At 44.4% G+C, this 27465-nt stretch overlaps 1 protein-coding gene and 1 long non-coding RNA gene across 3 annotated transcripts in view; one reads left to right on the top strand and one right to left on the bottom strand.

The window, feature by feature from the left end:
* Window positions 1–27465, top strand: part of RECK (reversion inducing cysteine rich protein with kazal motifs) — a 134582-nt gene that overhangs the window by 98452 nt on the left and 8665 nt on the right. For both annotated transcript variants that reach the window (XM_054018966.1, XM_054018967.1), the window contains 2 exons: window positions 9932–10005; window positions 25758–25913. In XM_054018966.1, coding sequence (XP_053874941.1) covers window positions 9932–10005; window positions 25758–25913 — 230 coding nt within the window. The remainder of the gene's footprint in view (window positions 1–9931; window positions 10006–25757; window positions 25914–27465) is intronic.
* Window positions 1341–14192, bottom strand: LOC128831979 (uncharacterized). Its single transcript, XR_008443869.1, has 3 exons — window positions 14108–14192; window positions 4875–4961; window positions 1341–1424 (listed from the first exon to the last, which is right to left on the bottom strand). It is a non-coding gene; the product is annotated as an uncharacterized LOC128831979 (long non-coding RNA).

Genomic DNA, 27465 nt, shown 5'->3' with positions numbered 1-27465 from the left:
GTTTGAATAGGAGCTAGCTGGCTGAGACTGAGCTGACATAAGATATGTTCTGCTTGTGCAGAATCTGCTGCTAGGCTTGCTATGCCCATGGTCTGCATTGGTTTTCATTTGATTTCTGTGAGACGTTAGCTGGTGGTGTTGACATGTAATGCCCTAAATGGTTTGAGTCCTACTTCTTTGAAGGTTGCCTCTTTCTTAATATGATCCTTTGGCAGTTGTAATCATCTGAAGAGCTCAAGTTTATAGACCCTGAGTTAAATAGTAGGGGGCTTTTCAGTGAAAGGTGTTAGACTCTGCAATCTACTGGTCTTACGTATCCCTAATTTGTTATCGTATCATATGGTGATGTCTTCCTAAATCTGCAGGCAACCTGCAGTTATTTCTGGAAGATGTGTGAACTCCCCATTCATTCCAGTGGAGGGCTGATTTTGAAACCTAAAAGATGACAGTTCAGATGTTAACATTCTTAACGGTTCACTGCTGATCTTTGATCTCTTAACAGACTTTCATATCTCACATGGAGAATTTAATAGCAAAATAAATAACACATGGGCCACTGTACTGATTGTATTGCTCAGTTTCATAATTTATGGATTCAGAATCTCCATTTTTATTTATGGGGAAAGCTACCACTGAAATTCTAGTCTGCTGTGGTAAAATTCACAGTCCAGACCGATCCAGCTTACTGCAGAATGTGCATGGCTGTAATTAGACACACAAAAAATGCATATCATGAAATATAAAATTATGTTCTTTTCTGCATTAGAGTACAATTTTAGTCAGAATGTGCTTTGTATTGAACTAGTGCTTCACTTGTATACATAAATATTTAGCTGTTGAAAATACAGCAGTTTTCCACAATCTGTAATGTGGATACTACACAGCAGTGCCAAACTGTATTTAAAATAGCAACAGCAGAAAACTACATTTTTGGGATAAGACGGCTTTATTTCAAAGGCAGAGCAGAGGAATGATAAAATGCCTAGTCACAAGGTAAAAATTTCAGCCACCATGTTAAAACCACTTTAGAGATTCGCTGTTTCTTGTGAGATCTGGAGGCTTCCCACAAAATGTCTGACTTGTGTACTAAATTTGAGTGACATCAACCTGCTGTCTGCTGGACTTTTTCATTGAATATTATTTCTTAAAATCATTCCAGTTATTGCATTATCCTTGGGTCTTTAAACAACTAGTGTTGGACTCAGTTTGAAGACTGAATCTTCCGTCCCATCCTAGACTTGTCACCCTCTTATCCAAAACACAACAGTACCTGACCCTTGGGGCCCTTTTGAGAGACATACCTTTTAAATTAAATCTCTGTATCCCAATAACAGCTTCTTCTGCAGTCCACTCTTGTCACTGTTTTGATATTGTGACATGCTCCTGCATTCAATGGTGTTTTCACCAGGTGTCGCTGGGTAGTACTGCAGAGAAAAAGGCTTCATATTAGCAGCTATCAACACTAGAAAATATTGTGGGGAAGGCAAGGAAGTGGGGAAGCTTTCATAGACATGCTGCTTTTACATCTAGTAATTTATGGGAAGATAATTTACAATGCCAAAGAGTCCAGGATCCAAAAACTTTATGCATTTCATTCTCATGCTTCCATTGATCTGGAACATGATCTGTCTGCTCTTAATATTGCACATGTAGACATATGAATTTGACTTATTTGCTAAGAAGTCAAGTGGACATTGGTGAAAGGGTTCCATGATACTGTAAACAAGAAGTTTGCAATAAGGGCTTAATATTTCAAGATTCTAAGAGGAAGCTGAAAATTTAGAGATAATCATTAAGGCAAGTGTTTTCCAAAGTAGGTGCCTAAAATTAGACGCTCAGGCTTAATCTACACTAGAAACTTACGTTGGTATAACTATGTCACTCAGGGGTGTGGAAAATCACACTTCAAATACAAGCATAGAGCCAATGCTCATAACTTCAGTTCTTCTTCAAGCTCATGTAGACTTGTCTGTTGTGGTGCCCAAAGGCCATCCCTTCTCAGCGATAGCCTGGCCAGTCTAATGGAAACAGCTGTGCACAGAATCCCATTAGATTTAGTGCAATTAAAATATTCAGACCTTTCTACTGTGGCTGTCAAGGCCATGTGATACTTAAGATGTCCCTGTCGGTGCTCCACTCCAGGTGTTGGTGCATCCCTGCGCCTTTGCTCGGAGATTTTTGTAGCAGTACTCGTACCGGCCATGCATGCGTAAGAGCCTGCCCCCCCGCTCTGAGTCTAGCTTAATAGTGCACATGCGCGGCCGGTCTCCTCAGTTCCTTCTCTACCGTCCCCGGCCTGAGACAGAGCTCAGCAGGCTCATTAGAAAATTCTTTCCTCTTATTACAATTACCCTTCTAGTTAGTTTGTTGTTAGTTATAGTTAGTTACCATTTCTATCTCTTTAAAAAAAAAAAAAAAATTCCTGTCAGCCGCAGCCGCTTCGGACATGCCTGGCTCCACAGGCTTTAAGCGTTGCTGTAACTGCAAGGAAGCTATCCCCTTGTCAGATGGCCACTCACAGTGTATAAAATGTTTGGGGGAGACCCACATTCCCCAAAGATGTGCCCACTGCAGCAAACTTAGCTCTAGGGCACGGAAGGACAGGAAGCTTAGACTGAAATTGCTCCTCCTCCAGAAATCCCTAGGCGCAGCTTCAGACCCAGGCGCTGATTCCGGCTCTGCTGCCCACCACAGCCCCGCTGCCTCAAAGAAACACAAGAAATCTTTTAAAAAAAAAAAAAAAAAAAAAAAAGGCACCTTTTGTCAGCTTCAAAGGAAACCCTGCGACACAGGATTTCCCCGGGCAGATTTGCCGCTTCCCTGCCTGTGTTACCCCGCTTGAGCACATTTGACCAGCTGAGCTCCTCCGGCACTGCGCGAAACCCGCCTGAGGCTGCGGCGGCGCTGCGAAGCTCCGGTGCCGAGGCTTCAGGCTTCCAGCTGCCTGCCTCTCTTCTGGCACCGTTCGGCACCACGTCCGCTGCGGTGCCGACATCCCACAACCTGCCTGACCCCCTGCAGGCTGAGATTGCTCTCCCAGCACTGGCACCGACACCCACTGGGCTGACCGGCAGTGAGCCCAGACTCAAAACACCAGTGCAGAGGAATGTTTCCTCACTGCAGCTTCCTCCTACCCAGCCTTCACCTCACACAGGAGCCTCAGCACTTCAATTTACTCAGGCAAGAGATCTGTTTGTGTCCCCTATCCTGCAGTCACCCCTGCTGAATGCTTGCTTCTCCCCAATGGCTGAGTCAGGGTCTGAACAGCCTTCCTCCAGTGAGGAGGAAGCTGGACCACAGGGGGATTTTTCACCGTATCAAGACTCCCATCCCCAGACCCCAGTCAACCGAGGTCATAGAAAAATTACCTCATCCTATTCTCAGGATCCCGCCCCCTGGGGGGGTGAACCCCTGGATGGCACCACCTGTGCCCTACCCACCACCATGGCAATATTGGGCCCTCGAGAACACATGCGCTACGCCACCTCAACCAGGTGCAACACCGGTCTAGCACCACCACCTGATGAACCTGTCAATGACACGCACAAGACACCAGGCAGCATCGTCACACTTGCAGGGTCAACCAAGTCCTGCTCCTATTCCAGTAGAGCCGGAGGTAATGCCTTAAGAAGCCTTACTTCCCCTTCCTCCAACACCCTCGGATGACTATGCAAAATTCCAAGACCTTTTTAAAAGACTTGCCAGTGACTTGAGAATTAACTTGGAGGAAGTCCCTGAACAACAGCATGAGTTAATGGACATCCTACAGCCCTCTTCTTCCTCTAGGATTGCATTACCAATCAACGTAGCCCTTTTAGAACCTAAGTCCATCTGGCAGACTCCAGCTACAAGCCTACCTACCTGTAAACAAACGGACCGCAAGTACTTCATCCCTTCTAAGGGCTCTGAATTCCTTTTTACCCATCCAGCACCAAACTCGTTGGTAGTAGACGCAGCGAACCAAAGGACCAAACAGTGTTCCTGCTCCACCCCGGCCAACAAGGAAAGTAAACGCTTGGACCTCTTTGGTCGCAAAGTATATGCATCCTCAATGGTACAATTTCATATTGCTAATTATACTGCAGTTCTTGCAAAATATGACCACAGAAACTATAATAAATTAATGGACTTTATTGATGACATTCCAGAACAGAAGAAACAACAATTCACAGCTCTGGTTTCCAAGGGACAAATCATATCACGTACCGCTCTTCAAGCGGCCCTCGATGTAGCCAATACTGCAGCAAGATCGACCGCCACAGCAGTGGTCATGCGCCGAGGTTCATGGCTCTCCTCTTTCTTTCCTTGAGAGGTCCAGAGTACCATTGAAGACCTTCCCTTTGACGGTGACAAACTCTTTGCCTCCACCACGAATGATGTGCTTCATTCAATGAAGGACTCCAGGGCAACCCTCCGGTCCTTAGGTCTCCAGACAATTACGACCAGAAGGTGACAATATAGATACCAACCTTACCAACGTCCACGCTGCCCCGCATATACACAACACTTCCATAGATCACAGGAGCAACAACAGCAACGCCAGAGACCGAGATTCCAGCGTCGTCATCCCAATTCTGCGGGGGCACCTCAACCCTCTCCCATTAATAAGCAAATTTGAAGCTTTGGTCTCACTACCATAATCCCAGCGCTGGAGCAGGGCGATTGGTTTTCAGCCCTCGACCTACAGGACGCCTGTTTTCATGCGACTATACACCCAGCCCACAGACGTTTCCTACATTTTACCCTTGGCTCAACACATTTTCAATACAGGGTTCTCCCCTTCGGACTGTCCACGGCCCCCCCGTGTTTTTTCCAAGATCCTAGCCGTAGTCACTGCCTACCTCAGGAAACAAGGGGTCGTAATATTTCCTTACCTCGACGATTGTCTCCTCAAAGCCTCAATGTTTGACGAAGCTCTCAGATTCATGCAACTTACTGTCGATTGTTTCCTATCTCTAGGCCTGCAAAGAAACAAAAACAAATCCACATTATGCCCCACCCAACATCTGGAGTTCATAGGAGCATACCTCGACTCCCGGATGGGATTGGCATCTCTCCCACCCGACCACTTCAACTCCATAAGCCTACTGGCCACAAAACTTCGCAACAGTCCCCAGCTCACTGCCCAAGACTGTCTATAAATACTAGGTCACATGGCCTCGTGCACCTTTGTAGTCCAAAATGCACGACTCTACATGAGGTGCTTCCAACTGTGGTTGGCCACGGTTTACAGACCGAATGTGTACTCTCTAAACAAGACTCTCTCCATACCCTTGCGAGTCAAAGATTCTCTACTGTGGTGGACAGTTCACTCCAATCTCTGCTCTGGAGTCCCCGTTCTTCAGGAGGCTCCATCCCCCATACTGACTACCGCTGCATCTCTGACCGGATGGGGTGCACACATATCTCACCACATAGTCCAGGGGCTATGGTCTTCAACCGAAACCTCTCTGCACATAAATGTCGTAGAACTTTGAGCCATATGCAATGCATACCGTCACTTCCTCCCACTAATCAGGAATCACCATGTACGCATAATGACAGACAACATTGCATGCATGTTTTATGTAAACAGGCAGGGAGGGGCTCGCTCCCACTCACTTTGCACGGAGGCTACAAAGCTCTGGAATTGGTGCCTTTCGAACAACATCCGGATATTAGCTGCCTATCTTCCCGGAGTGATGAGCACCACAGCAGACGAACTAAGCAGACGCTTTCCCTGGGATCATGAATGGGAGATAGACGAGAACCATTTACAACATATTCCGCATTTGGGGTCATCCAACCATAGACCTTTTTGCAACTGCGAAAAACACGAAATGCCCCGACTTTTGCTCCAGAGCGGGACTGGGCAAACATTCCCTGGGAGACGCATTCATGATTCCATGGAACCGAAACTTACTCTATGCGTTTCCCCCGATACCGGTTCTCAACAGGGTCCTGATAAAAATACGAACAGACCGTGCCAAGGTGATCCTGATCGCCCTGTCATGGCCCAGACAACCGTGGTTTCCGTTCCTCAACAGAATGTCAATTCAACCACCAATTTTGTTGCCTCTCGTCCCGAACTTCCTATCACAGCAACACGGCCGATTTCTCCACCCCAACCTGTCCATGCTTCACCTCAAAGCCTGGTTCCTACATGGTTCGCCCAAAACAAACTAGATTGCAATGAACAAGTTAAAAGAGTGCTCCTACATAGCAGAACACAATCTACTCACACCACCTATCTACGAAAGTGGAAACGATTGGTGTTCAGGTAAACAACTTGTCCCACGTCGGTACCTCTCCCGATCATACTTGACTACCTATTGGACCTCAAGCAATCTGGCCTTTCTTTCAGCTCTATCAGAGTCCATTTAGCTGCTATTACAACCCTTCATGACAGAATTGATGATACCTCTGTCTTTGCTCATCCAATCACCAAGCGTTTCCTCAAGGGACATACCCAGACATTAAACCACCTACCCCTCCATGGGACCTTCATCTAGTACTAACCTGCTAATTCAACAACCATTTGAGCCCCTAGCCATTTGCTCCCTTTTACACTTTTCGATGAAAACAGCATTTTTAGTGGCAATTACCTCCGCCAGACGAACAGGAGAAATAGCAGCTCTTATGGCAGACCCACCATATACACTATTTTTCAAGGACAAGGTTACCCTTAGATTACATCCCAAATTTCTTCCAAAGGTGCATTCCTCATTCCACATTAATGAGCCGATACACCTGCCAACCTTTTTTCCAAAACCACATGCAAACTCGTTCGAAGCCACGATGCATACATTAGATGTACGTAGGGCCTTGTCCTTCTATTTGGATAGAACAAAACCTTTTAGAAATTCTTCTAGACTCTTTGACTCCATCACGGAGCGTTTCAAAGGGACTCCTATTTCTACCCAGCAACTTTCAAACTGGATTTCTCAGTGCATCCGATTGTGCTATCAGACAAAGAAGGTTACACCTCCAGCCGGCATCAGAACTCACTCCACTAGATCTCTGGCTGCCTCTGTGGCTTTCTTACACAAAGTTCCCCTGGCTGACATCTGTAAAGCAGCCACTTGGTCCTCTGAACTCACATTTGTTAAACACTATGCCCTTACTCAGGGCCCTCTCTCTGATGCACGATTGGGCAGAGCTGTACTATCTACAGCATTCCTATTGGATCCGAAGTCCCTACCTCCTTGAGACACTGCTTTAAGTCACCTGGAGTGGAGCACCCACAGGGACATCTCTCTCTCGAAGAGGAGGTTACTCACCCTGTGCAGTAACTGACGTTCTTTGAGATGAATGTCCCTGTGGGTGCTCCACTACCCACCTTCCTCCCCTCTACTTCGGAGTTGGGGTAGCCTCCGTTGTAGAGAAGGAACTGAGGAGACCGGCCGCGCATGCGCACTATTAAGCTAGACTCAGAGTGGGGGGGCAGGCTCTACGCATGCGTGGCCGGTACGAGTACTGCTACAAAAATTTCCGAGCAAAGGTGCAGGGATGCACCAACACCTGGAGTGGAGCACCCAAAGGGACACTCATCTCAAAGAACGTCCGTTACTGCACAGGGTGAGTAACCTCCTCATATAAAAATGATACATGCATACAAATAGGAGGAATATATTCAGTAGATCATAACCTTTGCAAAGATATGTCACATGGCATATCAAGCATAATGCATATTCCAGTTATGCGTTATTTACACTTATAAGCATATTTCCATAAACATATAGAATGCAATGTCAAATACATAATATGATTACTATCCCTTCAGGCAGGTTTGTAGTCAAGCAAATTAAAATGTTTGTGTCTCATGTGTGTGTCGTAGATATAAAATTTAACAGTGAAAGTAAAGTATGGCTACATAATAGATATCAACATTTATTTTATTGCATGGAGAGCTTCAGCAGAAGGAACCATCTGAAAGATGAGAGTATTCTCCTTTAACTGCCAAACAACTTTCTAAAGATCTTGGTGTGTGAGATACATATTTGTCCCCATTTGTTGCCAAAGAGTCTTGGAAATAACTCTTATGTCCAAGAATAATTTTTGTTTCCATTTTCATTAATAAGAAAGTATTGCTAAATATTTTGCTTATGGAAATTTGTGTGGAACTGCCATAAGTTGTACCCTAGAAATCTGAACTTTAGCAAACAGTCCCCTCTAAGAGTTACTTTAGGAAAGCTCACATACTCAGCTACTTTTCTCTAGCAAGATTTGTGATTAAAAGCAAGCCTACCAACTGTTAAGTCACACTAGGTTGCGATCAGCCTTTTCACAAAAGTACAGGAGCTAACAGATAATACATGTTTTCATGCTACAGAAACCAAATAATTTAAATATGCAGAAGTAAAACGTTCTCAAAGTGTATGGATTGTAAGGAAGGATGGTTCAATGGTTAGAGTGCTAGTCTGAGATTCTAGAGACCCAGCTTCAGATCTCCACTCTGCTGGACTTCTTATGTGACATTGGGCAAGTCACTTAGGGCCAAGTTTTTAAAGCTACTTAGGTGTAGGTGCTTTAATACCTTTAAAAATCTTGCCTTAGTCTCTTGGCATGTCTGTATTTTTGAGCTGGGGGTGATTCCCATCTCCAGGAGACATGTGTGCTAGCTTTTGTTGAACGTGCCAGCTACAAATAGACAGTAGCCACAACCGTGCAAGAAGTAGGAGGGGCTAGCCACCCTGATTACATGCCCATTGGAGATGCTAGGTGCATACTCGGGGTGGCTGCTTGCGCTGCCGTGGCAACATTTTCTTTTTGGTGTGCTAGCTCGATGAGAGCATGCATGAGAGTATGTCTCTTTGAGTTGAGAATCACACCCCCAACTCAAACTGTAGACATACCCTCTTGTGCCTCAGTTCCCTGTCTGTAAGCTGGGGATAATAGGATAAGTACGATCTCACAGGGGTTTTATGAGGATAAATGCATGTAAGATTGTGTGAAGTGCTCAGGTGTTCATATAGTTGAGATGATTTAAATACCTAAGATAAATATATTGTGATTTTTTTTTTCCTGAGTGGGACTGAACCAGAAGTGGGGAAGAGGCTTTGACTTTTATCTCAAGACTGTCTTTAGTCACCCTTCTGGCTCTTGAATTCTTCTTTGGAGTGTCCAGTGGTAATGGGACAATTGGGTGGGGCTGCAGAGGTGGTGCGGAGGACTGGATGAAGAAAGCTAGTTTATGGAATGAAGTAACAGCAGCTCTGGAAGACAGACACCTGAAGAGAGAGGGGAGAGTAGTAGAGCCAGAGGTAGGTGGTAAACCAGGAGCCCCAGGGGAGAGATGGCTAACAAGGAAAACAAGTATAGGTGAATATAGATAAATAATGTGAAATCTTAGAAGAAATCTGCCTGACAAGCCAAGAACCTAAATCCAAACATGTCATAACTGTGTTAACAAGTTAAAACTGTGCATTTACACTGCAGTCTTTTGATTACACTAATGCTTTATGCAATCAAGCTCTTTCCACCTACATCTATAACGGTTACAATAATCTGGTCTCTTTCTTGCTGCTCTAGTTCCCCCTCACTTCCATCCCAGTAGTTATTACAGACTTTGGGGTACGCCCTTTCCCGAGCTGTGCACATGTAGTGTATCTTGCCTTGTGACTTAGCATGTACTTGCATATTTTTGTAGCTTCATAGCAATGTGATACCATATTGAAGTGATTAAAAGTTGATCCTATGACTCCACATTGAAATAGCATTTGATGCATGTGGGATTGGATGGTTTTTGAATTGCAGCTGTTAAACATAAAAATTGCACAGAAATTTCATAACCCAACCACTGACTGGAAAGGTCTGTTTCCATAAAGGAAACTTTGTATTTGGGAGTTTTGTTACTGTGTATATCATTTACCATTTAATTTTGACCTTCACTTGCTTTGAAGGATCTGATTAAAACTGTGAAGTGCAACCTGCTTTTGTTTCTGTCATGTAGGAGCCTGCTGCCCACTGTGTGCTGGAATGCTGAGAGTCTTATACGATAAAGACAAGCTGGACACTTTTGCTAAGGTAAAGAACTGTAGCCATTTCCCATGTAAAATGGCTGAAAATTTTGAAGGGCAGTTTGTGACAGTCGGTTGTTTTAAAAAATTGGAGTATTAACCACCAAAAAAGTGTAATAAACCAGAAACTTAAAAATACTCTAACGGTTCCTTTTTCATAATTAGGAAGCATTTGGTTTGCTTTTCATCGTCTTAATAATTTTACAGTATGTTTTAGTCATTGGTATTAAGATGGAAGAATTAAATTGTAATAGAGAAGGTCCAAACAAATACTATCATGTGCTCCATACAATTTTACAGTAGTTTTGTGATACAAGATTGCAGCAGCTTAAATCATTTAAATTGGAGAAGAAAAATGCCTATAAGAACATCCTGTCCGTTCTGTACCAGTGATGGGATTGTTCCTTTATAGCTTTCAGAATTCGATGTAGTATTACTTAATATTTTCCTACTACTGCCCTGGGAAGTAGTAGGAAAATATATTCTGTTAATGTATCTCTCTCTAAATACCTTTACTCTAATATTTTCCTCTGCTTAATTTAATCTCTTTCCTCCTGATACACCTCCTGAAAAAAATTCTCTAACTTTGATTGTTTACACGCTTTTGATACTTTAAAACTATAAGCCCACGAAAGCTTATGCTCTAATAAATTTGTTAGTCTCTAAGGTGCCACAAGTACTCCTGTTCTTTTTGCATAATTATTTAAGTCATTGTTTAGCCAAACTATTCCTAGTTAACTTTTCTTTAACTTCCACATAAGTAAGACTTCCTTCCCCTCCCTGTGTTCCTTTCTCTAAACCTCCAGTTTGGTGGTAATTTTTTTCTGCTGTTGAGTGTCCAGAACTCAACACAGCATTTGAGATGCTGCCTCCCTAATGCAGCGTATAGAGGAACTACGTTCCCTACTGGCCCATGGTGTGATGCCAAAAATACATTTGGTACCACCGCACATTGCTATATCTTGTGATCATGAAATGTCTGGTATGAAAAAAGGGAACATTTTTTCCCTATCAACACGGTGCTTCTCATTTTCAAAAAAGACAACCAACAGATGAAACCGAGTAACTCCCCAACAACAATTGAAACATGATATCAATATTTAGACAATTATGTGGAAACTATGCTAATTATTTACAAGCATGCAATTTCTTCCTGTGATGAGTGTTCATATCCAGGATACAGTTTCTCAATACTTTTCCAGAGTGTCTGCAGTATGCAAGCAACCTCTTCTAAACAGTTTGCTTCTATATGTTGTACTCTCTGAGTTAAAGAAGAATAATTACAAAATGGCTTAATGAAACTGTCAAATAATGTAAATCCCAAATTTGACCCTGTAATGGTCCTCACTCTAGGTCTGGTTGGGAAGTGTGGCCTAATGGTCACAGCCACAACCCCGGACTGCCAAGGGGGTTGTGGGGAGGGGAGCCCAGGCCCTGACTCAGGGCCCTTTGGGCTACCAGTAATCTGGAAACCAAGGCTGCTTAAGGCTGTCTTCCCTGGGCCTCTTCCTCTCGTCTCCCCCCTGGGGTCAGCTCAGTCCAAGGCCTTCACCTGGTGGGGAAATCCAAACCAAAAGAAATAAGAGGGCATTACCAACGTTCAAGGTCAAAGGATACTTCCCTCTCTGGTTGTTTCTGCTGTGGGTCCTCCCTTCCCTCAAGGAAGGCCCCTTTGGGCAGCGGTGTCAGAGCCTTTAGCTTTCCCTCTGCTCTGCTGGAGCTGTGGGTTGCATGTCTGCTCACCTCCAGCTCTGCCACCCGAATGAGCTAATTCCCTGCCTTTTAATTCCTCTAGCATATGGAGCATTTGCTGCAGGTGTGGTGGGGTGGGGCTAGCTGAGCCCAAAATAATCCCTTAACCTCTTGGTGCTCAGTGTGGGGTTTGTACACCACATCACAGACCCTAAAGGGAATCATGAAATACTAGTAGTTCTTCGAGGAATGTCCCTGTGGATGCTCCACTGTTTTAGGGGTTTGAGTGCCCCTGCACTTCTAATCGGAGATTTAAGGTAGCAGTGCCCTGGTTGGCCACGCACGCACTGCTGCCAGCTTGTGCTGCTCTGAGTGGGTATCGTGCACGTGCAGCCAACTGTCCCCCAATTCCTTTGCTGCTGTTGGCTTCGGTCGGAACAACAGCAGCGCTTCAGAATAATCTTCCTCAGAATAGTTTTTTCTTTCCTTTTTGCCCAGAATTACCCCATTCCTGTTCCCTGTGGGGTTCCTGTCTCTTTCCTTCCCATTTAAAAAACAACCAGAGAGACTCTTCAAACGGCTATGCCTGGCTCCCCAGGCTTTAAACATTGCCTCACCTGTAGATTGTCAATATCAGTCTCTGACAGTCACACCCAGTGTGTTCGCTGCCTGGGAGACTCGTGTTACGCAGAAGTGCCACCATGGCAAAAAATTAACGGCAAGGACCAGAAAGGCTAGGGAACTTCAGCTCAAACTGATGCTTATGGAGAAGTCCCCTGCATCCTGCATCTGACCCTGAGCAGGGGACCTCTCCCCACCAGCTCACTCACTCACCGACTGTTGTGTCGGACATGGGATCCTCCTCTAAGATCACCACAAAGGATCCAGCCCCCATGAAAACAAGTGGTCACACTCCTTCTCCCCGCCAGGGAGAATCGCCATGCAAAAAGTGATCTCTGACGGCTAAATCTGCCCCGGTACTGTCGCCATGCAGAGCCTCGGACCGCGTGGCACCGGGTTCGTCCAGTGCAGAGGCAACCCGAGGAGCGAAAGACCCAGTGCGGTCTAGCTCTAAGACAGGCAGCCAAGGCAAAACTAAGCCTGTTCCCTCAGAACCTAGAGAGCTGAAGCCCTCAGCACCGAGCAGTGCTATGGCGCCACCTGTTGTTCCTATATATTACAGCAAGCCCACAGCACCAGCAGCACAGATGCTGACTAACCTCTGTGCCTCCTATGCCTGAACCTAAGTTCCCGGTGCTGCAGCATTTCATTAGCCGGGCAGAGCTTTTTGTTGCCTCCACCCTGGGCATACCTCTCTTAGGCGCAGACGGCAGACCAGCTCAGTCCCTCCTCTCTCAAGCAATAAGGAGGATGAAGTGGCTGTAGGGATGGGCACCCCATGCCATTCATCGTCCAAACCTGGAACCTCAGGGCTACAATCTACAGTGTGGCAATCCCCAGGGCCTCAATGGATGCTCCCCCAATGGCCCTCCCACCAAACTGAGGCCCATGGGCACTGTACAGGGCTCACAATATTCAGCCTTCTAACCAATCCAGGTCCAGAACACCAAGATCAGCTAGATCTACTTCACTGGTTGCCCCAGCTTCCCCTGAAGTTGCTGGGGAGGAACAAGAGGGCAATGAGGACTTAATAGAGGGTGACATCCTACTTCCTACCCATATTTCTTCATCATCCCTGGAGAATACAATCATGCCTCCCCCCACACCGGGGGACGACTTTAAATCTTTCCAAGATCTATTCAAGCATGTGGCTGATTCCCTAGGCATCTGCTTAGAAGAGCTGCTAGAGTCACAGTATGAGCTCATTGACATTCTCCATGCCTCTTCTACAGCCAAGATTGCATTGCCTATTAATTCTGCCATTATGGACCCAGCAAAAACGGTCTGGCAGACACCGGCCATGGCCCCACCTTCTTGTAAACGTTCAGACAAGAAGTATTACATGCCAGCAATTGGGGCTGAGTTCCTCTTCACTTACCCTAGTCCAAACTCACTGGTTGTGGAAGCCATTAATCAAAGGGGAAAACCACACCTGGCTCATACCACCTCTTACGGAAAAAAGACTGGAAACGCCTTGACCTGTTTGGTAGAAAGGTCTATTCCTCACTGACTCTTCAGTTACGCATCACTACCTACTCCACGCTATTAGCCAAATACACTCTCAACATTTTTGCACAGATGTCTGTTTATTGAGCATCTCCCAACAGACAAAAAAGAACAATACAAAGTGAGCATCTCAGCAGGTTCCCTGATTGCCAGGACGGCCTTGCAGACATTGTTGGATTCTGCAGACACGGCGGCTCGCTCCATCGCCACGTCAGTAGTCATGCGGAGGGCCTCTTGGCTCCACCTTTCCAGCTTCCCCAAGGAAATCCAGGCCACGATCGAGGACTTACCTTTTGAGGGACAGAAACTCTTTGCAGACATCACAGATGTAGCCTTGCATACGCTCAAGGACTCCTGTGCCATGCTGAAACCTTGGGAATTCACGTACCTGATAAAAAGAAACAGGGCGCATTTTACACCCAGCGCTTCCGTACTGCTCTGTATACCCAGCCACCGAGACAGTACTACCAACGTCGCAAACAACGTCAGCCAAGACGATGATAGACACCGGGGCAATCCACCACATCCCAACCATCTACTTCTAGACAGGCATTTTGAAGTATTGGTCGAGGGCATGAGAGTCCGTCAGATTCCATTGCCACAAGCATCTCCTGATTCCAGTCCATTTGGAGACCGCCTAACACTTTTCTATCCGGTCTGGGCAATCATGGGTTCTGGAAATTATACACAGGGGCTATTCCATCCCCTTCACCTCTATTTCACCAACCCACCACCCTTCCCCATCCCTCTTCAGGGAACCTTCTCACGAGCACCTACTACAGCAGAAAATACATCACCTCCTGCAACTCTGTGCCATAGAAACCGTACCTCCCAAACACAGGAGGACCAGGTTTTATTCAGCCCATTTCCTTACCCAAAAGAAAATGGGCAGATGGAAGCCCATGTTGGACTTGTGCAAGCTAAACAAGTTTATCAGAACTCAACCATCTTGAAATGCTATCACTGCAACCATAATCCCAGCATTGGAGAATGGCTCTCAACCCTCGACCTCCAGGATGCTTATTTCCATCTTACCATATATCCTTGGACTTTCCACGGCCCTGCGAGTTTTCTCCAAAGTCCTTGCTGTGGTTGCAGCCCATCTTCACAGACAAGGTAATTATGTTCCCCGACCTGGGCGATTGAAAGCTTCTACATACCAACAGGTGGTGGACGCTTTGTCACTCACTGCAACTCTATTCAGAAGACTAGGCCTACAAATCAATGGCCTAAAATCCACCCTAATTCTGACCCAACAGTTGGAATTCATGGGTGCCCACCTAGACTGCACCATGGCATTGGCAAGTCTACCTCCAACAACGCTTCCTGACATTAACAAACCTCATAGCGACCATACAAAACAGCCTGCAGACATCCACCAGGTTATGCCTCTAACTTCTAGGACACATGTCAGCAACCACGTTTGTCTTTAAACATGCACGACGTCATATGAGGTACCTTCAGGCATGGCTCCGTACAGTATACATTCATCACAGACGTTCCATTCAAAAGCGACTGACCATGCCCACCACGGTAAAGAACTTGTTATCCTGGTGGACACACCATTCCAACATCTGCAGGGGTGTCCCTTTCCAACAACACACCCCATTAGTAACGATAACCACGGATACGTCTCTCCCGGGCTGGGGGGCACACCTGTCCGAACATACCATCCAGGGCAGATGGTCCTCCATGGAGTCCGTGCTCCACATAAATCTATTGGAGCTTCGGGTGGTCCACAATGCATGCCACCATTTTCTGCCCCTCATTCACAACAAGACAGTGCAGATCCTTACGGACAATTTGGCCACCATGTTTTATATCAATCGCCAAGGTGGGGCTCGATCTTACCCGCTCTGCACAGAGGTGGTTCAGCTTTGGGAGTGGTGCATCTCCCACAACATAGACCTTAAAGCAGCCTACCTACTGGGAAGCCAAAACAGCACAGCGGACGAGCTAAGCAGAAACTTCTCCCAGACACATGAATGGGAAATGGACCTGGAAATCCTCTCCACTATCTTCCAACACTGGGGTTTCTCCACAATAGACCTTTTTGCAACGCCCCACAATACCAAGTGCCCTCAATACTGCTCCCGGGCAGGACTCAGAGAAAACTCCCTCGAGGACGCCTTCCTTGTGAAATGGGAAGCGTCTCTAATGTACGCTTTTCCCCCAATTCCTCTGATATCTCGTGCCCTTTACAAGATAAAACAGGACAGATCCCAAGTAATCCTGATCGCATCAACGTGGCCCAGACAAACCTGGTTTCCCTACCTCAACCAGATGATCACAACACCACTGTGGCCCCTCCCACTCATACCTCACCTACTCACACTGGACTCAGGTCATCTCCGTCACCCCAACATCCCAATCCTCCATCTCAAGGCATGGCTAATCTGTGGCTGACACCTCTGGAGGCCGGCTGTTCCACAGAGGTCCGGGATGTTTTGATGAAAAGCAGATGATTAACCACATGAAAAACATATACTCAAAAGTGGTGTCGTTTCTCCATATGGTGTGGAGACCAACAACTCTCCCCTCAGACGGCTCCATTACCTACAATACTTGAATACATGCTGATCCTAAAAAAATCAGGTCTTTCTATCAGTTCACACCGGGTACACTTATCTGTAATCACAGCTTTCCGTTCCAAAGTAGATGGCCTCACTATATTCACGATCCTCTCTCTAAACGCTTCCTCAAGGGTATACAGAATACTTACCCTACAGTCAGAGATCCTACCCCTATGTGGGACTTAATTTAGTCCTCCGTACCCTCATGAGCAAACCTTTTGAGCCTCTGCCTACCTGCTCACTATTACACTTGTCCATTAAAGTCGCCTTCCTAGTCGCAATTACATTGGCACGACAGGTTGGAGAGCTTGGTGCCCTGATGGTAACTTCACCTTACACCATATTCCTCAAGGACAAGGTAATCCTTCACCCACATCCGAAATTCATACCTAAAGTGGCCTCATCCTTCCATCTCAACTAGCCCATCTACTTACCTGTATTCTTCCTGAAGCCGCATGCTGACAGCAGGGAAGCATCTCTTCACATCTTGGACATTCATAGAGCACTTGCGTTCTATGTAGATAGAACAAACATTCAGAAAATCCACCAGACTGTTTGTTTCCACAATGGAACGATCTCAAGGACTAACCATTTCCAAACAACGACTTTCAAATTCGATATCGGAGTGCATTCGATCATGCTACTGTGAACATGACCTAGAACCCCCCTCTGGTCTTCACACGCACTCCACCAGGGCTATATCCACTTCAATAGCCTTCCTTAGATGTACCCATCATTCATATATGTAAAGCAGCTACCTGGGCATCAGCCCATACCTTCACCAGACATTATGCCATAGAGACGCAATCAGTTGCTGATGCTCATTTCAGAGAATCGGTGTTATCCACTACTCAGTAAACCTCTCCGAAGCCACTCCTTCCACTGAAAGGTACTGCTCTATAGTCACCTAAAAGTGGCGCACCCACAAGGACATTCCTCTTAGAAGAAGGGAAGGTTTCTCATCTGTGCAGTAACTGATGTTCTTCAAAATGGTTGTCCCTGTGGGTGCTCCACTACACCACCCCTCCCCTCTGCTTCGGAGTTTCTCTTCGATCCTCTGCAGCAGAGAAGGAACTGGGGGACGGTTGACTTCACGGGCAATACTCACTCAGAGCAGCATTTGCTTGCGGCAGCACGTGCGTGGCCAATCAGGGCACTGCTACATTAAATTTCCGACTAGAAGCGCAGGGGCGCTCAAATACCCAAAAAAGTGGAGTACCCACAGGGACAACCATCTCAAAGAACATCAGTTACTGCTCAGGTGAGTAACCTTCTCTTCTTCTTTGAGTGACTGTCCACATGGATTCACTTCTGGTGCATTTGCACCTGTGCGTATGAGATCAGATTTTTTTTTGGCCAGCAGTGTCCTTTGGGGCCATGACTACATGCTAGATATCTTTGTGCCAACCCACCACCACCACCAGAGGGTATAAAAGAGTGGGCTCTACCATATGTCAGTTCCTTTTTACCGCTGGTGGCAGCGAGACTGAATCCTTACAGTGTCTGCTTGCTTCTCTGTGAGTCTGTTGTAGCTAGTGATAGTAATTAGTTAGTAAGCTTTTAGATTGCCTGTTGGTTTAAAAAAAAAAAGAGAACCTTTTACTAGTTTGATAGATAAACTTGGAGCTGTCATTGCCCCATACCAGGACTTAAGCTGTTGTTACAGTGGCAGCTATCTCTCTAGGGTTTAAGACATGCCCCTCCTCAGATGCTTCAGTGCTACTCAATGATGAGCACTCTGTCATTTTCCTTTGTGTGAAAGGCATATCCCTGACCATGGCTTTATCTGCCACTCTTTTTCCAAGCAGGCTCAGAAGGCTAGGGATAAATGCCTAAAGTCATTTCTTTTGGATCACTCTATGAAAACCATCTCTGACACAGATAAGGACATAGCTAAAGCTCAGTCCTCCCTCCAGTCCTTCTTGGTTAGTGCCCCAACAAGCTGTAATTCCCTCCTATGCTCCAGGGCTGAGATGCCTAATAAACCTCACTTGTTGATCTTGATCCACACATTGACTTTTTCAAAAAGGGGTAGGAAGGAGCTATTACTTCAGAGATGAGATCTAAATCTCCCTCTCCTGGACCCTCAGAGCCGAGACACAAGAGTGCTAGACTCATTCCAAGCTCTGCAGCTGAAGGGCAGCCTTATTTTGCCTCAATATTGGTTATGATGAGTGCCTATGGTACCAGCTAAATTTGCTGCCTACTTTCCTTTGGCGCTGATCTTCTTGGTACCCAGCAGCTTGATGCAGTACAGACCCATTTACGCACGAATCCGCTTAAAGCGTGGTTGCGCCATGCCTACCAGTGCTACCTATTTAACATGCGAGAGTCGTTAACACGTGGTACAGGAACTTGCTATGTAGCACTACAGATTTGCTCACTGACTCAGAAATCGACAGGAAGTGTGGAGCAGAAACGTGTTGTACGATTTTACCGATATTAGTAAAGACTTATAACGCATGCTTAGTCATTGTAACGCTAGAGAGATATATAATACAGTATATAGTAGTTATATATATACTACATTAGAAAATTTTAACTGTAGGCCTAATATAATGGCAGAGGGCAAGCGTCAGCGTTTCTACACTGTATAAGAAAAGCTAGCTGCAATAGATCGAGTAAATAGTGGAGAAACCCAGGCCAAAGTTTCAAAAGATATTGGGATTGCCCAATCTACTCTCCGAGGATGGCTAAAAACCGATTCTAAACTGAATGGCTTTGTACAAAATATCAATTCTGCCGTGGGGCTTAAGCGAAAATATGTGCACTATTCAGAAAAACCCACAATAGACAAAGCCATGCGCACGTGGTTTGCTCAGGAAAGGCTGAAAGGAAAGCTGCTAAGTGGGCCAATTCTTCAAGCCCAGGTGACAAAATTTGGAAATTTAATGGGGGATGAATCATTCCAAGACAGCAAGGGGTTTATAAGTCGTTTTAAAAAGCGTCATGGCATAGCGCAGGTATCTATTTTCTAGAGAAAGCCGATCAGCCGATGAATCTACCGCGAATGCATTTCCTGCCGAGTTAAAATCTATTTTACAAAATGAAGACTACCACAGAGAACAACTTTATAATTGTGATGAAACAGCTTTATTTGCAAAACTGCTACCTGATAAGACTTTAGCCTTTAATTATGAGACACAGTAAACAGTTGGATTTAAAAAGATAAAAGATCATGTGACTCTTCTTGTTTGTAGTAACAAGACAGGCAGCCATAAGCTTGCCCGTCTTCTCGTTGGCCACTTTCATAATCCTCGCTGCTTTAATCACCTCAATAGAGCCAAACTGCCAGTAATATACGCTAAGAGCAAAAATGCTTGGATGACGAGACACATTTTCGACGACTGGTTCCACAACAGCTTTGTTCCAGCTGTTCGTAAGCATCTGCGGTCGAAGAAACTTGAAGCCAAAGCACTTTTGCTACTTGACTATTGTCCAGCCCATCCTCCAGCTGAATCACTGGTATCGAGCGATGGAAAAATTCGAGTGCTATACCTACCATTCAACACATCATCAGAAATTCAACCTTTAGACCAGGGCATTATTCAGAATTTTAAAAATAATTATCAACGGGAGCTGATTTTGGCAATTGTGACATGCACGTTTTTGGGCATTTCCAAATTCCTGAAACCGTTAAACATGAAGGAAATTATTTATTTAGTTAAAAAAGCTTGGGACGGAGTAAAACAAAAGTCCATTGAAAACTGCTGGATAAAGGCTCTCGGTGATGCCTTTTCTGTCAAAGATGGCTCAGACTTGGAAATTCCAGCAGTGGCACTGATTCAGAGCCAGACTTTGAAGGATTTTCGGAAGAAGACGTCCTACAAACATGCACGCAGACAAAAGAGGATAAAGGTAAACTTCTCTTTCAAATGATAAAAGATTTTAGTTTGGATACATCGCCGGAAATCATTACCGAGTGGCTGGAGATGGATGAAGATTGCCCAACTTCAGAATTTCTGTCCGAGGAAGAAATATTAACGAGCTGCGAGGCTACGTCGGACCGCGAAAGTAGTGGTGAGAATTCTAATAATGCAGGCCTAAATGACAATGACGACGAGGATGTCGTTGAAAAGGTCAAAATTTCGCCCACAGAAGTCCTTAGTGCTGTAGAAACTGTTGTAAGATTTATGGAGGACCAAATGCGGAAAATATCGAAATCATTCATCTGCGGCAAATGACAGACTTCATAAGAAAGAAAGAAAGAAAAATGTGAGCCAAAAAGAGCAGAAAATAATGGCGTTTTTTTCTAAGTGAATCATAGACACTTTTTTCAGCATGGCCCTCTTAACCCACAGTCCATTAACACACGGTCGTGATGGCTTGACTCCCGACATCCGTGCATAAACAGGTCTGTACTGTACCTGCAGCTCCCACATGTTAGTGGCCAGCATCTTTGTATGTACTGTCCCTTTTTGGAGCTAAAGGTCTATAAGCACAGAGGCCTGGTCTACATTGAAAAATTAGGTTGGTTTAACTATGTCGACTGGGGATGTGAAAAATCCATACCCCTGAGCAGTGTTGTTAAGCCAACCTAAGTCCCTGTGTAGACAGTACTAGGTTGATGGAATAATTCTTCCATCGACCTAGCTACTGCTTCTCCAGGATGTGGGTTACCTGCACTGATGGGAGAATCCCTCCCATCGTCGTAGTTAGTGTCTACACTGAAGCGCTACAGCAGTGCCGCTGTAGTGGTATAGCTGCACTGTAGACAAGCTCAAAATAGTCTGTGAACCCAGTCAGCAGTGCTACCTAGACCTCCAGTCACCAGAACCACAGTACCTATACAGCTGTTGAGACATCGGCATCATCTATGTCTCTAATCCAGATGCAAGGGATGCAAGAACATCTTATCAAGTATCAGGGGGTAGCCGTGTTAGTCTGTATCTACAAAAACAACAAGGAGTCTGGTGGCACCTTAAAGACTAACAGATTTATTTGGGCATAAGCTTTCGTGAGTAAACACTTCACTTCTTCGGATGCAACTGAATGAAGTTTTTACTCACAAAAGCTTAAGAGCATCTTAGCATACCAGAAAGGCTAGCCCCACCTACTGGAGCAGGTGTATTACTTTTCATCTTCTCACTTTGGTCATAATAAAGGTTCAACTCTTCTCCTTCTCCCCTTCCTCTGCATGGGTACCGTATGGAATCAGGGAGGGACTCCAGTGATTTCTGTTGAAGCAGTAAAAAGCTTGGGTATCTCCGGGACAGGCTCTTTGGTACCCTCCTCTGTGTCAGAACCTACAAGAAAGAAGGAGCATCGCTCCTCTGGGAAAAGGAGCTGCTAAAAATTCCCAGTAAAATGAAGTCCAAGTCACCTCACTGCTCCTGATCTAAAGATTTCTTGGCTCAAATCAGGCATTACTGGAGCTCTGAGGGAGTGTGGTGTCAGAACTCTAGCACCACCTCAGGAATACCAGAGTATCAGGGACTACCTTGGCACCAAGCACTTTGGTACTGACCCCTGTGGTCCCAATCTCTTCAGTACTACTTGCTTTGATGCTGAGTGCATCAGCACTGTCTGCACTGAAGTTTATAGCACCGTCATTCTCCATTCTGAAGTAACGTGGTCCTGAGGGATCTTCTTGTCATTGATGAGCTAGACTCTCCACTGCTTTCTACAGGACTAAATATCCCAACCACAGTGCTCATGGCCCTCTACTTTGGCAGTACTGGCTGCTAGTTACATCTCAGCTAATGGTGCAGCCTAGCAACCCCAGCTTCAGAAGCCCACCACATTAGATTTAGAGTGCTCTTTCTCCCCATCAGATTCCCAAAAACAGCAGGAAATATTCACCGGGGCCCTCCGACTATTTGATCCTTTGTTAGGGATCCTTATGCTCCCGGTACTTCTGTTAGTCTCAAAGGTGCCACAGGACCCTCTGTTGCTTTTTGTAGTTTGTAGTTATAGTTAGTTTAGTTTACTTTTAGGGTTCAGTTACATGGAATGGCAGAACCGAAGAAGAACCTGGATTTTAAGAGATGCACTTCATGCCAGCTGTCGTTTAGATGCCTTGAGTGCCACTCTTCTTCTGGGTGTTCTATTTGTCAGACTTTCGCAACCAGAGTGCATAAGGAGAGGCAGAACAGACTGCAGGTACCCCTGCTTAAAGAAGCTGTTGCTGCTAAGGCATCAGGTTCCAAGAGATCATTGGATCTGAAGACTAAAAGGCCTTTTTTGGCTCCAGCTGCCTCATCTAGTAAGGCTAAGGTGACTAAAGAATCCTGTGGATCAGGGTTTTTGTTGGTTCTGGCTCCTGTTCCTGTTTCATTAGATCCTTCTGTTAAAGCTCTTAGGGTGTTGAAGGCTCCATCTGTCCAGTTGGCAGCTAAGGAGCCTATGATCAGACCGTTCTGGCTGTGTCGATGCTGCAGAAAAAGGCCAGGGAGAAGACAGCCACTTTTAGCATTGCCAGATCCTATGTATTGTCATACTCTCCCCATGCCAAATTCTCTGGCAGTTGTTGCAGCCAGTAATAGGTTCAGGTCTGGCCAAGCTTGTGCAACTCCTGCAGATAAAGAGTGGGGAAAGGGTGATTCTTTTCTTCTTCTCTAGGAATAAGGGTGGCTATTTACCAGTTACAGATGGCCTGTTACCAATTCCCTTTTGGGAGAAGATGGCTTTGCGTTGTACAAGAACTACAAGATGATCAAAGCAGTTTGATGTCAAGGATGTCAAATGTGGCGAAGCATGCTCTCGTGCTTCTTTTGATGTTTCTGACTCTTCATCTGCAGCTGAAACATCAGCAAACTACATCTTCATCACAGTCTCTACTTAAAAAGAAACTGTTCATATCCAGAACTAAGTCAAAGCAATCTGCTACTTCCTCTTCCTCTTTGCATAATACATGGCCTCCAATTTAACACTAGAATCAAGATTTGGGGACCAGTTGGCAAGGATATGTCGCTTCCTTTGTTTGGAGACACTGGTCCATTTCATTGACAATTGGAGGCTTGTTACATCAGGCAAGAGAGTCCTAGAAATAATAGTTACCCCCTTTCAATTCCCCGTACCCTTCTCTTTTCATAGAACCTTCTCACAAGGTTATCCTATCAGAAGTTCAGAAATTTCTCCTAAAAGGTGCTGTGGAAGAGAAACCTGAACATCTGTGGGGAGGGATCGGGGTTTTATTGAAGATATTTCCCGGTTCAGAAGAAAGATTGGGGGTGAGTTCTGTCCAATTTTAGATTTAAACAAACTAAATAGGTTCATCAAGAAATTTCAGTTTTGAATGCAAACTCTAGCCTCTATATTAGCCCTTGATTTCAGTTATGAATAAGTTCACAACTCTCAATACATATTTAAATATTTCTATCCAGCCAGCTCATCAGAAGTACCTTTGTGTTGTGTTGGCACAAACACAGTTCCAGTACAAGGTCCTGCCATTTTGGCCTTTCTAATAGTGCCAAGAATCTTTACAAAAACACTGCTTTTCTACAGTAGTGGTGCACCTCGGAAAACAGGCTATCTTTGTTTACCCAGTTTTAGACAATTTGGCTGCTAAAGTCTTCACGCAAAGATCTAGTTTACATTTACAACCTCCCTCGTTATGGATTTGGGACTGCTTCTGAAGTCAAAAAGTAAAATCTTTGCCTGACTCAAAGAATTAATTTAATAGGTTCTGTATTGGACTCAGTAGCAGGAAGAGCTTTCCTCCCAGAAAAAAAGGTTTCGGAAGAGAGCAATGCGCTTTAGATATATGACACTATCAGCTCCAGAAACTGATTTTCTTTTTGGGTCTGATGTTTTTTATGCAGTGACTACTTATGTTATTCTATTTGCATGCCTCAGAATGAGGTCAGCGCAGCACTGTATAGCTCAGGTTTACAAACTGAATCTGGACAGCGTTCAGATGTCAGTCACCATGTCTCAGGACATTCTAAATTTGTTCATGTGGTGGATAGATAGTTAAAATGTTCTCAAAGGTGTTTTGTTCAAACCCCCTTTGCCATCTGTCACAATAACCTCCGACACATCAGACAATGGATGGGAAGCTCAGCAGGGTTTGCTCACAGTTCAGGGCCACCAGGCATCTCAAGAAAAGAATTTGCATATAAATGTTTTCAAATTAAGAGCCATTCATGAGGCTGTCAGATATTTTCTTCCTCACATAAAGAGAGAGGTTGTTCAGGTATCAACAGACAATACAACCATTATGTATTACTTCAACAAACAAAGAAGTGCCCATTCTTCCCTGGTGTGTGCTGAGGCAGTCAGTCTATGGGACTGTTGCATTCTTCACAATATCTATTCGGGCATCTAGCAGGGAAGAGCAATATGTTGGCAGATTGGCTTATCAGAGACAGTTCTCATGTGCATGAGTAATCCCTGAAGTATCAAGTGGCACAAGAGATTTTCTCCATCTGGGGCTGACCTGATGTAGACCTGACTACAACCAGGTTAAACAAAAAGTATCATCTCGTCTGTTCAAGAGTGGGAAGGGACAGTCAGTCCATATTGGATGCTTTTGTGTTGCATCAGGGAGAGGGCCTTCTGTATTCTTCCCTCCCTTTCCATTAATTTAGAAGGTGGTGAGGAATATATGTCAGGACAGGGGAAGGATAATCCTGATTGCTCCATCTTGGCTGAGACAGCAGTGACACATAGACCTGCTTCAGCTGTCTGATGGACTCTGTAAGCATCTTTCTTTGTCTCTACAGTAACTGGAGTTCTTTGAGATGTGTTGTCCAAATGTATTCCATGACCTGCCCTTCTTCCCCACTACAACAGTGTTGAAGAAAATGAGTGGTGGTTGGCCTGCACCACCCTTTATGCCCTCAGTACAGAAGCACAAGGAGACTAAGTGAGGTGCATGCACAGGCTCAATGGACAGTGTAGCCAGAAGATTCTGGTCGCAAGCACATGGGGCACATGTGCCCCAATAGCGAAATACCCTGTTTCCCCGAAAATAAGACATCCTCCGAAAATAAGGCCTACTTACAGTTTTGCCTCTCGTTGTAATATAAGGCATCCCCCCGATAATAAGACCTCCCCGATAATAAGGCATCCACCGATAATAAGGCATTTTTCATTTCTGAAAAATAAGACATCCCCTGAAAATAAGACCTAGCGCATCTTTGGGAGCAAAAATTAATATAAGACACTGTCTTATTTTCGGGGAAACAGGGTATATGGACACCACATCTTGAACTACAGTTACTGGAAGATAAGTAAGTGTTCTCTTCCCCTTCACTTAAAGCTTATTCGTTGCTTATATAGACTGGGTTTGATAATTTGGTTTAAAATAGAGTATGTTCAAACAGCTTTTCTAGTATGACATAACCTTATTATTTACAACTCTGAAGAGGACAAATGTAATTTCATTTTGCATGCATAATAAAGTACTCTATCTTTTTTCCAGGTAACCAATAAAAAGCCAATAACTGTACTTGAAGTACTTCAAAAAATCCGTCTACATGTTTCAGTGCCACAATGCGACGTGTTCGGATACTTAAGCATAGAATCTGAAATTGTGATTCTCATCATACCCGTTGATCAAAACCCCAAACCATTGCAGGTAGAATTTATTATTATTTTCGTTAGTCAATACAGTTCCATTTTATTTCAATACAGGTTGTCATATTTACAATCTGTGCTATGTACCATTTATTTTTACTTTCAACTTACACTTGAAAAGCTACAGTGAAAGATGGCAAGAATAAAATGGAATTGAGTCTCATTGTTTTTTACTGGATGATGACTGTTCTGAGACTTCTCTGGTGATTTGTGCCTAAGCGTTTCTATTATAAGGATAAAGTGGATGTGTTTTAACACTTACTGTTTTTGTAAGAGGTTCTGAATATAGCTGTTCAAATAACCAATATTTCAGTTTGGTGCTGAATCAAAAATAAAGTTAATTTCAGGTCAAGCAAAATGTTTCATTTAGTAATTTTTTTTTAAATAAAATGGAAGCAAAATTTTTAAAAGTCATTTTGAATTAATAAATCAAAATGTTTCATTTTGACTTTTGGAATTCTTTTTCTTTTATGGCTGAAACAATTTGGCAAATTTGACATGAATTCATGCAGTGTTTTGGTTGACCCAAGTGTGAATTTTTCAGCAAAAAAAGTTTGAAAAATTTCATCCAGCTCTAGCTGTGGATGCTAGCGGAGTGTGCTGGAGCACACAGCAGACTACAGCACATGGAAGAGAAAATACTACAAACTTTACACTGCTCCATTTTGCTGGAGTTTGTGGTATTTTGTAATTTTAAATACAATCAAATGCAATAAAATAATATAAAATTCAATACTTTAGCCTTCTGTGAATTATATTGCATAGCAGATAGATCAATTGAGTAACATACAAAAGATTTTTCATTTAAAATTTCAAAAACAAAAATTTTTTTAGAAGAGTGACTGTCACGCATTTAATAAATGTGCTTTGGAGTATACGTTTTTAGTATCGAGCCGTTGGTCTGTTACTTAAAAAATGCACCTGGGTGTGTATGAATGGGTTATACCATTGTCTGTCTCTGTTACATATAGATGTGGATTAGGCTGCCACCTCAGCTGCTGGAAATTGTCATAGCTTCAATGGAATCATACCAGCTAAATATCTGCTCCTATATTTCTGGGACCATCACAGTTTTGAGAGGGGGATCCTCTCTCTTACAAAACTAGCTATCAGTGTGCTACAAAGTCCCCAAATACTTCTCAGAATATGTTAAAGGACATCAAGTCACAGTGTGTTTCCCCAGCATAATAATGGTGTGAGACACACCTACTTTGTGCTAGCAAAGACATACACACACACACAACTGGCAACCCTAAACTCTATATGTGGATTAGTAAACCCACACAAAAGCCATTATACTATTTTGCTTGGAGCAACTCAGAACTACTACAATTTAAAAAAAAAGCTTCAAATATGTATTGCATTTCTTTTTCCTAGAACTCTTGCTTTATTCTGACATCCTTTTGGTTAGGTTTCTGCAAGTCCAAAACCCCCCTGTATTTTTGTTAAGCGCCTTTCCCTGCCCTGGTGACAGCACGTTTTTATAATGAAGTTCCCTCAGGGTTTAGGATTCACGCTGACCAATTTGATGCTCTTAACTTGTGCATTAACAT

Source organism: Malaclemys terrapin, chromosome 2, assembly GCF_027887155.1.
Source record: "Malaclemys terrapin pileata isolate rMalTer1 chromosome 2, rMalTer1.hap1, whole genome shotgun sequence".
NCBI lineage: Eukaryota > Metazoa > Chordata > Testudines > Emydidae > Malaclemys > Malaclemys terrapin.
The sequence above is the reverse complement of the archived record's forward strand: the minus strand, read 5'-3'. Positions and strand labels throughout refer to the sequence as shown.